The sequence below is a fragment of the Equus przewalskii genome, chromosome 9, assembly GCF_037783145.1.
Source record: "Equus przewalskii isolate Varuska chromosome 9, EquPr2, whole genome shotgun sequence".
Lineage (NCBI taxonomy): Eukaryota > Metazoa > Chordata > Mammalia > Perissodactyla > Equidae > Equus > Equus przewalskii.
This window is the reverse complement of record NC_091839.1, coordinates 75,420,797-75,435,017: the sequence shown is the minus strand read 5'-3', so window position 1 is coordinate 75,435,017 and position 14,221 is coordinate 75,420,797. Positions and strand designations below refer to the sequence as shown.

The following is a 14,221-nucleotide window of genomic DNA, read 5'->3' as shown; positions in this document are numbered from 1 at the left end:
TAGCCCCATGCCTAGCTCACGGTAGTTGATAAGCAGATGTTTGTTAAATAAAACGTAGGATTTTAAATTATAGATGGTTCAAAAACTCTTGTCTAACATATATAAAAAATACAGAGCATTTAACAAAGCAATATAAATACATCAGGGACCATGCTCACCTAAATAAGTGGATTTAATGGCCTTGTATGACAGAGCAGCTGTCATTTTCCAGTTGCTACAAAAAAGGTTGCCTGTAGTGAGCCAGGGGGGTTAGGCTTTAGATTTGATGTAAATCTGTCTTGGCAATGACGTGTTCTGCTAGTACGGTAAGTAATATAGAGGTGCCCGCCTTTTTTTTTTTTTAACACAATCAAAGATTCTAGTTTCTCAATTGCAAATAAATCCTTTTTTCAGTTCTGTTCTTCCATTACTAATTTACAGATGCTGCCATCCTCACAAATAGTACTTGTTGCTGCTGGCAACTGTCATTGGCATTTTGTCCACAGACTGCTAGTTGCTGGCTAAATTCTCTCTGGGTGACTGGCTTCTGCTTCATTAACATTGTGCACCTTCGTTGAAACAGGGGGGATGGCTGCCAAGAGCACAGGAAAGGATAGGCAAAAACAGCCCTCTGTGGTGTTAGCCTTGGTGACGACGGGTGAAAACAGGTCACTTCTGTCGTCCTTCCCCCTTGCGATGGGGACTGTTTTCAGTGCTAAAACCAGGCAGACATTGTTGTGTCTGCCAATGATGTCAAGGGAGAACTCTGTACCATTTTCATACTGAGACTGAAATGCACAAGAGCTGTTTCTTCAGAAAGGTTTCAGAAGGAAAAATAATGATAAAAATTTCATAAAATAGTATCTACGGTTCTGCAAAGCTACCTAGTAAAATCAACAGGAATTAAAATGCTGGCTTAGAAGGAATTAGAAGAGGATATAAACCATGACAATAAATTACATTTTGTTTCTATTTTCAAATATATTTAAGGTAAATTATGAACCACTTGCTCAACTATGAACTACACATTTAAGCCACATTTTAAGGACAAAAAGCTAATTATGAAAAATAAATGGTGCCAACGTAGACAGTAAGATAAATTTTAAAGTGCATGACTTTCCACTTGAGCAATACTTTCTAGAAAGATTGTAGGCTAATGCTTAACCTTTAAGATTAAAACATTAATCAAACATTCTCTGAGTGAATGGAAATTTATAGAGCAATTTCTAGAGAATAAATAAACTATAAAAATATAATGTATTTGTTTGACAAGTGTGGTGAGAAACTTTATTTCACCTCACCAAGTGCGGTGGCTTTTCTGGGGCAATGCGAAGGATGATAATGCCTGTGGTTTTATAACTCCCAAGGTAGAAATCATTTTGAAAGACACTGTAGTATGTGCTTACCTCTCACAGCGTGGTCCTGTGTACCCAACAGGGCATTTATCACAGATCAATCCAAGACTTCGGTCTAAATGGCATGTCGGGCTAAAGCTACGTTGACGTTGTCAGGGAACAACAGATACAGGGAAGAAACACATACACAAAGTCATTAGCAGCATATTTTCATTTCCCTTCCTCCAGTACTGCTGTGACAAAGGGTCCAGGCTGGTCATTCTCATCTCACAGACAGAGATTAGGGTCTGGCCAATCGAGGATGAAATGACATTGCTATTTCTGCAGACGTGAAGATAGCCCAGTGGAGAGCAATATCCCTGTGATGTGTTATTAACTGACTTGACTGTTCTGGGTCCGCGATCGTCAGTCACAAGTGGGACTGGGCAGTCGCTTTTTAGGGATTCTCGAGGCCTGGCAAAGCACAGCCTCTCATGCTTTCTCTCTAGCCAAAGCCTTTTAAATTTCAAGCAGCCTGAAATCTGTTAAGAGATTTTGGAAAACTCAGTATGTGGTAGTGGAAGTGGTGGTGGTAGCAGTGGTGGTGGTGGGGTTCTTACGTCCAGTGTGGCTACCACAGGTGTGTGTGTGTATGTGTGTGTGTGCAAGTTGTTGCCCATGTGTACTCATGGGCATGCTGTTCACACAGATGGAATCCTCCGAAAAGCTTTCAGGAGAGATCCAGCATACATATCCTGCCTAAATTTATAATAAGACCAAACAAAAACAACCCTGCCATTTCACACCTTCAGGCACGTTCCAAAGTTTACATCTCTCTCTGCACATATTTCCAGTTTGGGTCTGAAGTAAGAGCTGAACGTCAGTCAGGCACCAGTGGAGCATTTCTGCGCTAGCTTTAGCCTTCAACAATGTTCGACTCCGGCCGTACTTCTCTGCCCTGTGAGAGGCACCCCTCACGCGCGAACCTTTACCCTGGGATTGGCACGACAGCTCTCTGAGGAGCCATCAACCATTCTGAATTCTGTGAATTCTGCTGCTCCACCATTTTAAAAGGAAATGCCCCCAATTAATCTTTCTCTCATTATGTTTCCCCTAAATAGATTTATTTTCTATTATATATGACAGGACAATTCAGTAGAGGCTTACTTGATGGCTAAATGAATTAAAGAGAGAACAACAAATTACGCACTGCAAGGCCTGATCTCGTTCTGCTCCTGACACTTGCATGACTTTGGAGTTCTTTCCTAACTTTTGTGCAGATCAGATCACGGGTGCTATTTTTGAACAATGTTCCGTTGTCTTACTTCATAGCAGTCCTGTAAAGATTTGATAATTCTTTCTCTTTTTTTTGATAGTAGCAAGCTATCAGAACCAAGTAGTCCTATCACTTTAAACATTTCAACTCAGTGGAAAGTCTAAATGAATCTGTTGAGGTAAGGGGGGGAAAGCCTGGTCTAGCATATCTTGACTTTACAATATTATCCAGATAAAAGATTCCGTGTTAAGGGGTTCTGGTGGCTGCCGTGAACACACCCATCGAGGCACACCCAGCCTATGCTCTGTGAGAGGAGAACCATCTTTTAGAGAGCAGGCTGTGGCTTGCCATCCATGATCCAAAATGAGCTCACCATGGGTGATTTTCTTGGCACAAGTGTGAACGGAAAGAAATGGAAAGAAATAGGATTTTCTTAAAAAAGAAGAAGACATAAAAGAGAAGACTAGATTTTGACAAATCTCTAGAATGCGTGAATATCTTCTTTTAAAATTGGCGTTCAATAACCATCTCATCATCTACAGAGAAAATGGCTCTAATTAGAAGATCTAGATTTCCCACCCATGTGGGACCACAGTGATTGAAAGAAAACCATACCAATTAACTTTTTAAATCCCCAATCAGTTTACCATAAGTCTTGTCAAAGGTGCTTCACAAGGCTTCTGACACTTTAAAACTATAAAATGTATTTCAAATTCTTAAATATACCCATGCATCAGTTAAAGCTGACAGAAGTAAAATGCACTCAGTGACAGAAATCAACGGTTTTCAGGAAAAAAAATTAAGCAATACCAATATATTAGCTTTAACTAGCTCTTTTCATTTTCACAGTGCTTTTACAAATAACTTTTTTGCATTTTCACAAAATCCTATGAGCTGGTTGGGGTAGGCATCATTTTTCTTGCCCAAGGTCATAGATAATTTCCAGAAGAATTTAGAATGAGATTCAGGACTTCTGATTTCTAATTCGGTGCTCCCTTCTCCCTGTAGTCAACCAGCATTCAACTCACTGGTAAGAATTAAGTGAGTTTAAACTTTTGGTAATATAAATACTTGACATGGTGCATCTAAATAAAACATCTTCATAAAATAGACCTGTATTTGTGCTTCAATAATCTTCAAACAACATACACAGAGAGTTCACTCCCTTACTGCCATAACTGCAGCTATAGCTATAGAGAAGATGGCATTCAACAACAAAAGTAAAATCAAAATGAGAAATAAACATGTACAATAAAAAATGTCTGTAGAATTTAGATTGGCAAGTACAGCAACTTGACACTTATTTTGGCTAAAATATGAAGCTAACTGTTCTGTGACAGAAAGAGGGGAGTGTCAGATCACGTTGACTTCAAGTGATTCCAAGATTATGTCATTTAACCCTAGTTGGCTAGCTCTACACGGGCAAGGAGAGTGCTCTGCTTCTGGATTATGCACTCCGTGCACCACAGAAGACTCAAGAGATCCCAGAACCACAGGCATTTTCCACAAATAGCAGGAGGAAGAGAAGCTATTGTTGGACTACATAGTAAGAATCTGCACATGGAAATAGTCTTTTTTAAAGAGCTGAACATAGATTTTAATATTTATAATGATCCATTTCTAAGTATGTATATATGCAAATATATATGAATATGTATGTGAACATATGTATATGAATCTATGTACATGAATATCCACATACAGATACAGTTATCTTTGCTCCAGAAAGAATTTAATTCTACCTATCAAAATATGTACATTAAGATAAAATAATGGAATAAGGTTAAAGAGAAAAAAACTAAAAAATAAGATGAAATCAAGAGTATATTTAGAGTATAAAATGCATACTGTAAAAAATGCTTATATGTACATAATTATATATATGAATATGTTGTAAAGTATGTTCATTTGATAGTAGCAGATCAACATATGGCTTTGAACTTTCTCACAGCCAAAGCAAGAGGGAACTGAATTGCCTCTTGAGATTGCCATGTGATATGAAATAACCACTCCTTTAGTCGCTGCCATAACATTTCCATCTTAACAATTACAGTCAGGGCAGGTCCTTTGTTTGCATATACAATAGGAAAGCAAGACTGCTTTTAACTAATTGTTACCTAGAACGTTGGGTAGGGAAGAGAAACCAAAAAGAGATGAGATGCTGCAAAGTATCAGGGAGGAAACCAGGGGTATGGGTAATGAGAATGTCCACGGAGCAGAGGGCTGAGAAGAAGAAGAGAAAAATGTAGGGGAAACTCATTTATTTCATGATCGTGATTTGGAACACATCAATTTTTAGTTTCTCCGGAAGTTTCTTCTTCTTTCAGTTGAATGACCTCTCTTCTACTTATTCTCAGGAGAACCACTAAGCAAACACATATTTCTTTAATTATTTTCAAATACTATGAAATCTGATTTAATGTCCATAATTGGATCTTGTAATTAGAATTGGGCTATTTTCTACATTTCTCTAAACCTGATTTTCTCATTCTGCAAAATGGGATAATATGATCTACAGGGTAAAGACCTTCATGCTAATAAGATGTGAAAGCAGATATTTAGCATAGTCCAACAATAAATTAGAGCTGCAATTTAATAATACTTTAAAAATTTTTGCCAAAGTATGCTGACTTGTTTAATGTTTAAGGGATTGAGTTACTTATTAAGTAATTAAACGTGCAGTTTCTCACTCTGCTGTAGTCCCTGACATTTGAGTTAGCATAACTGTTGCCAAACTCTAGAGTCATTTCTTACAACAGACATTCACAGTTTGTCTAACATTGAGTTCTATTAAATTTTCTTTTTACTTCTCTTCGATGTCTCTATAATTGTTTCTATTTCTACAGTCCCATCGGAAGAAGCACAGAGAGGTCAATCGGAGTATATGGGTTCTAATATTGGTTCTGCCACAAGCAAGTTGCATGATCACGATCAACGCATTTAATTTGGAGTTTAGTTTTCCCTTCTGGTATTTGGAACTAGTAAGATAGATCATAATCACCCATGTGGACATTAAACAACGTGTAGGAAAGTGCTCTAAAATATCTAACACATTCTAAAATTTCTGAGGAATGTTGTTGAATTGAACATTTCCTTTAATTTACCTTTTATCTTAGAATATTTATATTTCTCTATTATGAGTACTAATTTTAACAACCATAATTCAGTGTGGTCCCTTGAGTGAGGCAAAAGTCAGCTCTAGAAGTGTTCCATTCTTTCAAAAATGCAAATTTTAGCATTCCTGATACACAAAAAGAGGAAGTGCTATTCACAATGATATTAGTAGACAGACCTTACTGAGGACCTACCCTTGGTCCAGCCTTGGGCCAATGATCTCTCTAATTTTATTATATAACTGATGGAAATCTACGATGATTTTAATAATATTATCTATTCAAACGCATCCTAAGTGTTCAAGGGTAGACAATCCTGTGTCTATTTCATGTCATATTTAATCTATAAGCTGTGTGATGTCAGAAATTCATGAACAAAAAAATTAGAAATGTTTAAATTTTTATTTGCCTCTCTAGTGATAAATTTCACTACCTAGTTACAATCTATAGCTAGAATATATACCTCACCAAGATGAGAAGGCTAAGCAAACAGTGGACACTGTAAATAGTTGATGAAGTTGATATATATGTATAATTTAAATATTACATCCTTGTCTTATTCATACATCATAGTAATTGTACCAATCTATCTCTATCTCCCTACACATTTGATTTATTTAGCAATATTATCTAAGAAATTTGGAGCCAAAATGCTTGTGATCCATAAGATTTATGAGCAGGGATTAAGTAGATAAATCACCAAGGGAAAACTCTCAGTAAGCCTTACACTTCCAGATGAAGGTTGCAGCAACCTTTAGCTGATTTTTTTTTCCTGAATAACCTGTGAAAATTCAAATCCCATCTTCTGAATTATATGTGAATATTCAATCTATTCCTCAGAGTTTCTAACTCACGTTAGAGCAATAATGACTTTTAAAAATAATTTTAAAAATGAGAGCTTCCCTAAGTCGCTAAATGTCCCATTACTTAGGGATCTTTAAAAAAAATTTTTAGGTTATTAGATTAAAATGGATTTTTCGCATCACAATTGCACAGCTAAACTGTGTTAATTTTCAAAGTTGTGTTAAATATAAGACTTTACAACTTTGGACACAAACTTCTAAGGGTTTTAAACTAAGTGGATTATCACTGTCCTCTCTACCTATGAAGATACTCTATTAAAAGCTGGAATTCGAAATAGGTTATGACTCATTCCTAATTCTACTTCTAAAGGATAAAATTAAGTAATAATTCAATAATTATTTAGCATAAATGAAAGCACCTTGAAAACTGAAGGATTTTTAAATACTTGGCATAATTGATATTGTTATTATTGAGTTGCCTTTATTTTAAAGAATCAAGATCTGCATAATTATCTCAAATTGCAATACACATACTTTAGGAAATACCATCATTGGACACTGGGACCTCAATCCTTTTGGCACTAACAGATGGTGTTTTAACACTTGCTGACATTCTTTTTTCCTTCAGGAACACAATTAGAACTCGTAATTACTGTAGAAGCAGAGTGAACAGAGAAGGGTGGACCACGAAGGGTTGTAATTACCCAGACACAGTTCTCTCCCTCAGGGCTCCTCTGCATTGATAGGAATGTTGGTCAAAGTTGAGGATAAACCCTTAAGATCTGCATATGTAACCAATCACATAATTCCAAAAATCTAATAGGCTAGCATTCACATGGCCCTCTGAATGGCCAGTTCTGCTGGATTGAGGGCTGTGCCAGTGCCTATGACTTTTGGGCTGAGGACAGCAATGCAAATGAGTGGCCAGATGCAATCCCTCTGTTTTCCTCAGTGAAAGCTAGTGTCAGACAATGAGTTTTGTGTGCGTTGGATGGTTTTGGAGAATTCCATTCAGCCAGAGGGAATGAGCAGATTCTCCACTGTGTGATCTAATTTCACCAGTACACCAGAGGTTTTTGTCATGTGTCATGACATAAGGTTTGTGTCATGTTATGGCCAACACAGGGCTGACTAACCCTTCATTGGGAAGGAATTTAATTTGTTCTCATGTACCATTATTTTCCAGGAGATTTCCCTTTTGCCTTCTTCTTCTCTGACACCCTTGATTGCCAAAGGACCTTCAGTTGTATACCCACCCAGGCTCATGCCCTAAACTCTGGAAATGTTCTAATCACTAATATACATTAACCCAATTTCCCACTTAATTGCTTTTAATATTATCACTTAAAATGCAGTGTATTTTTTAAAGAAATCCTCAGCGTAGACTGCAGAGGACTGAAAAACACATGGACTTTATATTAAAAATTCCAACTCTGATACTTTAATATTTTATGACTCTGAGCAAGTTACTTAATAATATCCTTGTATTGGGCTCACCATGTCCAATCATTATTTTTGGTGCTTTGGGTATTTTAATTTGTACAATTGTCACAACAATCCTCTGAGAGGGTCCTATTATCACAACTAATGAGAAACTTGAGGCACAGAGAGTTTAAGTAACTTTCCTAGAGTCCCACAGCTAGAAAGTGTGGAACTCAGCATTTAAATCAAGGAATTCAAGCTCCAGAATTGCCACTATAATGTTACTTTCCCACTCGGAGTCTTTTTTCTTAATCTGTAAAGTGAGGGTAATAATACCCACATTATCAAGTTGTTTTGAAGGTAAAATAATACTAAATATAGTGTTTGGCATTATGCCTAGAATACAGCAGTCTGCTTTCATTAAATATTAGTCCTTCCTTTTCTTTTCCCATGATGAAGGTGGAAAATTCTAGTGGGGAAGGCTGTTGCAGAGGAAAACAAGGATTTCATGTGGGCTGAAGAGAAGGAAGCATAGCTCCAATGAAGACTTTTAAACATAATGGCAGAATTATTCTCAGTCTTTGGCTTGTGGTATTCTCTCACTCTACCAACAAAAGACCATTTTCATTAGGAATATCTCAGGGAAGACCGCAGAGTATGACCAATTTGATAACACCTTCACACTAAAAGCCTTAACTGACTGATTTCATTTAAAAAATCATTAAAAATTATCAGAGTTTAGAAATAGCTGGAAAGTGTGTAATATAATATGAACTTTATTAAGTGCTCACTAAGCTTACTTTTAAGAGAATTCTCAAAAAATCACTTTCATTTAACATTATAGTTATTTACAATTTTTTACTAGTAAAACATGTTGATTTTGGTTCAATAATGGCCCATTAAAATAAAAATCATTTTTGGTTTCAGCGTTCTGCTTAGGTATTTGCTTAGGAATGGTCCCCCTGGGGGATAGTGACTGACAGCAGCTGGACTAGAGTGTTGCTCTAGAAGGAAAAGGGGAAGGGGAGGAGGCAGACAAAATAGATACTTTTAAGTCTCTCCAAGAGATTATTGTTCTAATTTGAACAAGTTTATGCAAAAGAAGGTGCTAATTATCACCCATATCAAAAGAGTTGTAAAAATTATAACACTTACTATTACAATGGTTTCAATGAGATACTTGTATACACATAATATGATGTTATATGATAAACCATGTGATAACTAACGGATAGAACTGGTGCTTAAAGGTCAGCTAGACTGATTCTCTTATTTTACCTTTTTGATGGGCTTGTGACTTGCCCAAGAGTCACAAATAAATAGGGTGAGACTGAGACCTAAACGAGCAACATTTATATGAGTGGCCTCTTTATTATGGTATGAAGAGATCCGTGTGTCTGCATGAGCGTGCATGTGGGCACGTGTATATGTTTGTATAACATATGTCTGTTCTTTGGAGCTGGTTTAGAAATTCTATTTGAGTTCTGTCTCTTGGATATTAAATCACCAAAACTAGAGCTAAAATATTAAAAATTCTGTGGAATAAATATCCATAACTTTAAATATTTTATATTTAGAAAAACTCATATTATCTTCCTGAGAAATTCATGCATGTATTTATTATTTATTTATGGATGACAAGAGAAAGGGTACATGCTATATCAAAATATGCACCTGCAGAACTGGATGCCCCACACATCAGAGAGGTAAACGTGTTACTCACTTATTGGATGGGGTATTGAGTGGACAGGCACAGGGCTGACAGTCTTCGGAGGTTCCTTTCGTAGGATCGCCATAGAAACCAGGAAGACATCTATCGCAATATGGGCCACCTGTGTGATCCTTACAGTTCTGAGAAAGAAATGCACATCAGAGTTTATCATTTTGGTCTCCAGCATCCACATGTTACCAAAAATAGGTCTACACAGTCATTAGTCTGTTCCCTGCCAGAAAGAATAATTTTCCACATTAAATGGACAATTTTACAGCTGGGAAATAGCATTGAAAGTTAATTTAATATCTAGCTTATAAACTACACACTAGTTTCCACATATGCATACTTACAAAAAGATGACTGAAATTCATTATAATATTTTTTCGAAATGCAAATCTTATTTCCTTTTATCTTTAGCTTGTAATTTTTTTCTTAAGGAAATAAATGTGATTGTGCACGTGTGTGTGTATGTGTGTATAGTCATAGAGCCCTAATGATACATGTTTCATGGAAATTGTAGCCGATTCTAGGTAAAAATCAATTGTTCAGCTTAAAATGGCTGATTTAGGGAGAACTGTGGCTAGTCAAACACATCCTCTGGGACGGTGGCCCTCTTACCTCAGAGATTAATTTGGATATCAGTGGACTCTGAAGATTTGGACACTGCACTGATGTATTACATCTGTGAGGGGCTTGCTTGATTCTTAATGAAACAATGAGAATACTGAAAACTTTTACCAGTTATACCTATATATAATGCAACCACAAGGCATATCACAATTTCCCTCAGATATTAAAAAAAAAAATTTTAACTGCATTTTTCTTCCAACTAGCATTTTTTGGACCCATGTCCTTTTCAAAAGTAAAAAAGTCAAAATAAAATAATTTTTGTCTTGATTTCTTTATATTAATTAAAGTACTTTCATTAAGTCAGGCTGTGTTCACAGAACTCATCAAAACTGGTGCTAGGGTAAACAATTCCGTTAATCAAGCAATGGAATTGTCTATAAAGCTTCCAATAACACAATCTGATAAATTTTTATGATGTTTTGGCACCATGTAGACATAACTTCTTCAGTCTCCAATGGTACATTAAAATGTTATCTAATTTCTATTAAAAAACATACAGTATAAATTCATTATGAGTGAAACACATTTTTAATTTCACAAGCATATAAAATTGTAATTTTTTCTCACATTGAAAAGAGTTCATCAGAGCTTGTGTGCAAAACTTTCATTTTTATGACCAATAACCAAATACGTAGAGAAAATAACCAAAATATAAACTCACTTTAAGCATGAAGCAAAATTTATTAATCTGGAGGACCACTGGGATAGTCAGCCTAATTTAATGAAAGGTCTGAACTATTATTTATTTCAGTATATTTTTAAAGAAGCTCAATTTTAGTGACATGTAATGAATGAATTTAATAAAAAACGCACAAATAAATACACACTTCTGAACACTGCTTGTTAAATTCCTTGGGAAGAGGGACAGATCCTTTATTAAGCAGAATATATCAAATTAAAATCAAATCATTTAACTCTCTGAAACTCTCACTTACATTCTGTAAAATGAGGAGGCAAAAACCTATATTTCATGAAGTTTTCAAGATCTGAAATCCCATGACAGTTTCATCAACTACGAGTGAATAGAGAATTCTTTAATATCTTGAAAATAGGTTTTTCTTTAAGGTACTTTAAATTCTCTCTCAAATTTATTTAGCAACCTTTTTTTAAAGATAGAAAAGAAGTTAACTTCACTATCAACAGTTGTCTAAATAATAGCATTTTGGGATGGAATGTGCAATATTTGGGTCAATTTGAAGAAAGACTTTCTTCTTGATTTCATCTTCATAACAGTTCCTTTCAGTTTTCAAGTTTAGCTAAAGTTGGTTATTACTAAAAATTGGTATGTTTTTTGCAATATTCTTTGTATATTGTCACATTGACAACCAAAATTGTATCCTCAAAGACTTAGGGGTTTTGAAAAATAAGGTCATAAAAAACTGATTGTCTTAACCATGTTGAAAATGGTATTTCTTTTTTTTTAAAGACTTTATTTTTTCCTTTTTCTCCCCAAAGCCCCCCAGTACATAGTTGTATATTCTTAGTTGTGGGTCCTTCTAGTTGTGGTATGTGAGACGCTCCCTCAGCGTGGTCTGATGAGCGGTGCAATGTCCGCGCCCAGGTTCCAAACCAACGGAACACTGGGCCGCCTGCAGTGGAGCGCACGAACTTAACCACTCGGCCACGGGGCCAGCCCCAAAAATGGTATTTCTAAAACTCAGCTGGAAATCTTATACAACGCAGGGATCTGTTTTTCTTTAACTTCTGATTTAAAGGAAAAATAACATGCAGAAGTTTCTTACATTTCCTATCATCATATTTCATTTAATGGAAATAATAAAATTAATCTTAAAACAAGTTTTTTTGCAGTTGAAACTATAAAACAGTATTAGACAACAATATAATGGAAATCAAAACTGAAAAAGATGACAAGTTCACTCTGATGGGCTGCTTATTTTTACAGCTGTCCTGCTAGAAAAGTGCTTTCCGAATGTCTGTTCACATCACATATCACAAGAACAACGAGAAGAAGCAAGTGTGCCATCCTCCCATATGGCTTTGACTGTTTCCTGGGTCACTTCAAACGTACTTTGAGTTAAAATTACCTTTTTCTATGGGTCCACATTATAACAAAGGTCTGGATTTTAATCCGATATCAAAAATACAGTTCAATTAATTTCTAATCAGATTTCAAAGCCAAGCCACCTAAAAAGGAGTTTATCTGTAAATTTCATAAATTATCTGTTCAGTGATGGAGGGGAAACATAAATAAGAGAAAAGAAGCTAAAATGCTGGTCGAGTGAACAGAGAGAATGCCCTTGATGCACAACATTCAAATATTCTTCTCTTTGTGCATCATTATCAGGACCAATATGCTCAAAATGGGATATCGGCACTTAGTTATCAACACCGTTTTGGATAAAGGTCACTTGAAAGTTGCCAGAAAACATTGTACATGATCACGTATTTACCAGCTACAATGGAAAACCCAGAAAGCGCAAGATTCTCTCTCTATCATCATGCTCTCTGCTATTTCCTTAAGATTCCCTCTGTTATTCGAATGTGGCCTCCTACCTCCCTGTCCACAAAACAGAGCCAATAAACTAAGGTTCATTAGTAGGCTTCAGATAATCATTGCTCCCTCCTTTCTTCTTCCCCAAATTATGCTGAATGAAACCATTTTATTCTAATATCACATAACCAAATGGATCAATAGCATGATTTGATTTAATCCTAATGAATTCAACAGGAAATATTCCTATTGGGAACATTATAAGTCCGGTATCGTGATATATTTATTTTTGTCTTTTTAGGTTTAAGTAAAGCAAACCATATCAGTTTTGGGCTGAATATTTCATATTGCATCTTAGTAAAATGTTTAAAGGTAACTCAATATTTTTCCCAAGGTACATCTTAAAAGATTTATGGTATAATTCAAATGAAAATCACTTAGTCTTTCTATTCATAAAAATGCCATTTGAAAAATCTACAGATCCACAAATTAAGGCTATCACGCTTTATACTGCAATGCAATTAAACAAAATCTTATATAGAGAAAGCAGAAAGAGCATCAATAAACCTAAATGTCAAATTACACTGAAACAAAAGCCCTGAATTTTCATTTTGGATTTTTCCCAGAAGCTTTTAAATAGAGTAAAAAGGGGAAAAAAATGAGCAAGAGAAAGAACTATAAGAAATATAGATAACAGAGTCTGCCTTAAATTCTGCAGGGAAATGAGAATATGATATCCTCCTAAACTGGCACCGTTTCAAATTGTGTTTCTGCAAGACTAATGAAATGAGAAGTGTTGTTTCAAGCTTCATGCCATGTCAGACAATATAAAACTAACATGCCCTTGAGTTAATCAGAATGGTCTATTCTGTGTAATTCTCCAACCCAAAAGCTTCTTAGCAGAATGGAAGGTGCTTCACCCTCTGTAGAGCTTTTTTTCTGGTTAAAAGTATCAATTTAATTGTAGAAGAAGTTAGCAGCTCTGGTGCATGTGAATTGCATATATTTATTAGTTTTAACGTACGTATGACGCTTTGTATTTAGTTAAATACTGACATTTAAAAATCAAAACCATGCAATATGCCCTCATTTTCAACGTGAAAAAAAACTGAGTTATGTTTATTACCAAGGATATATTTTACACTTTTCATGTCATGCGGATAAAAATCATTTCCTGTTGTGGAAGTACACTCTATTTTTGGTAGATTTATGGAAGAGATTGAAGCCATATATATTCGAGGTAGATATGCATCCCAGTCATTAGTTACGTTTGATTATGATGTATCTGATCCTAATTTAATTCTTAGACTAATAGGTGTAAACACTTCCTCATACTTGCTAGTCGGGGAGACCACATATGAAAGAGCATTTTCAGCTTCCAACTCAGTTCAATATAAAGATCTCTGTCAAATCACTTCTTGACTCAAGTGTTTAAGGTCCCAAAGGTAGCAATTGAGCTGCAGGGCCAATTGAGCTGATTTCAGCCTTGTCAGTCAGC

The 14,221-nt window shown here is 35.7% G+C and overlaps 1 protein-coding gene across 2 annotated transcripts in view; it reads right to left on the bottom strand.

Annotated features, from left to right (window-relative positions):
• The window catches only part of LAMA2 (laminin subunit alpha 2), a 542,322-nt gene that overhangs the window by 204,936 nt on the left and 323,165 nt on the right, over positions 1-14,221 (bottom strand). For both annotated transcript variants that reach the window (XM_070557039.1, XM_070557040.1), the window contains exons 17-18: positions 9,651-9,778; positions 1,386-1,472 (exon numbers count right to left, since the gene is read on the bottom strand). In XM_070557039.1, coding sequence (XP_070413140.1) covers positions 1,386-1,472; positions 9,651-9,778 — 215 coding nt within the window. The remainder of the gene's footprint in view (positions 1-1,385; positions 1,473-9,650; positions 9,779-14,221) is intronic.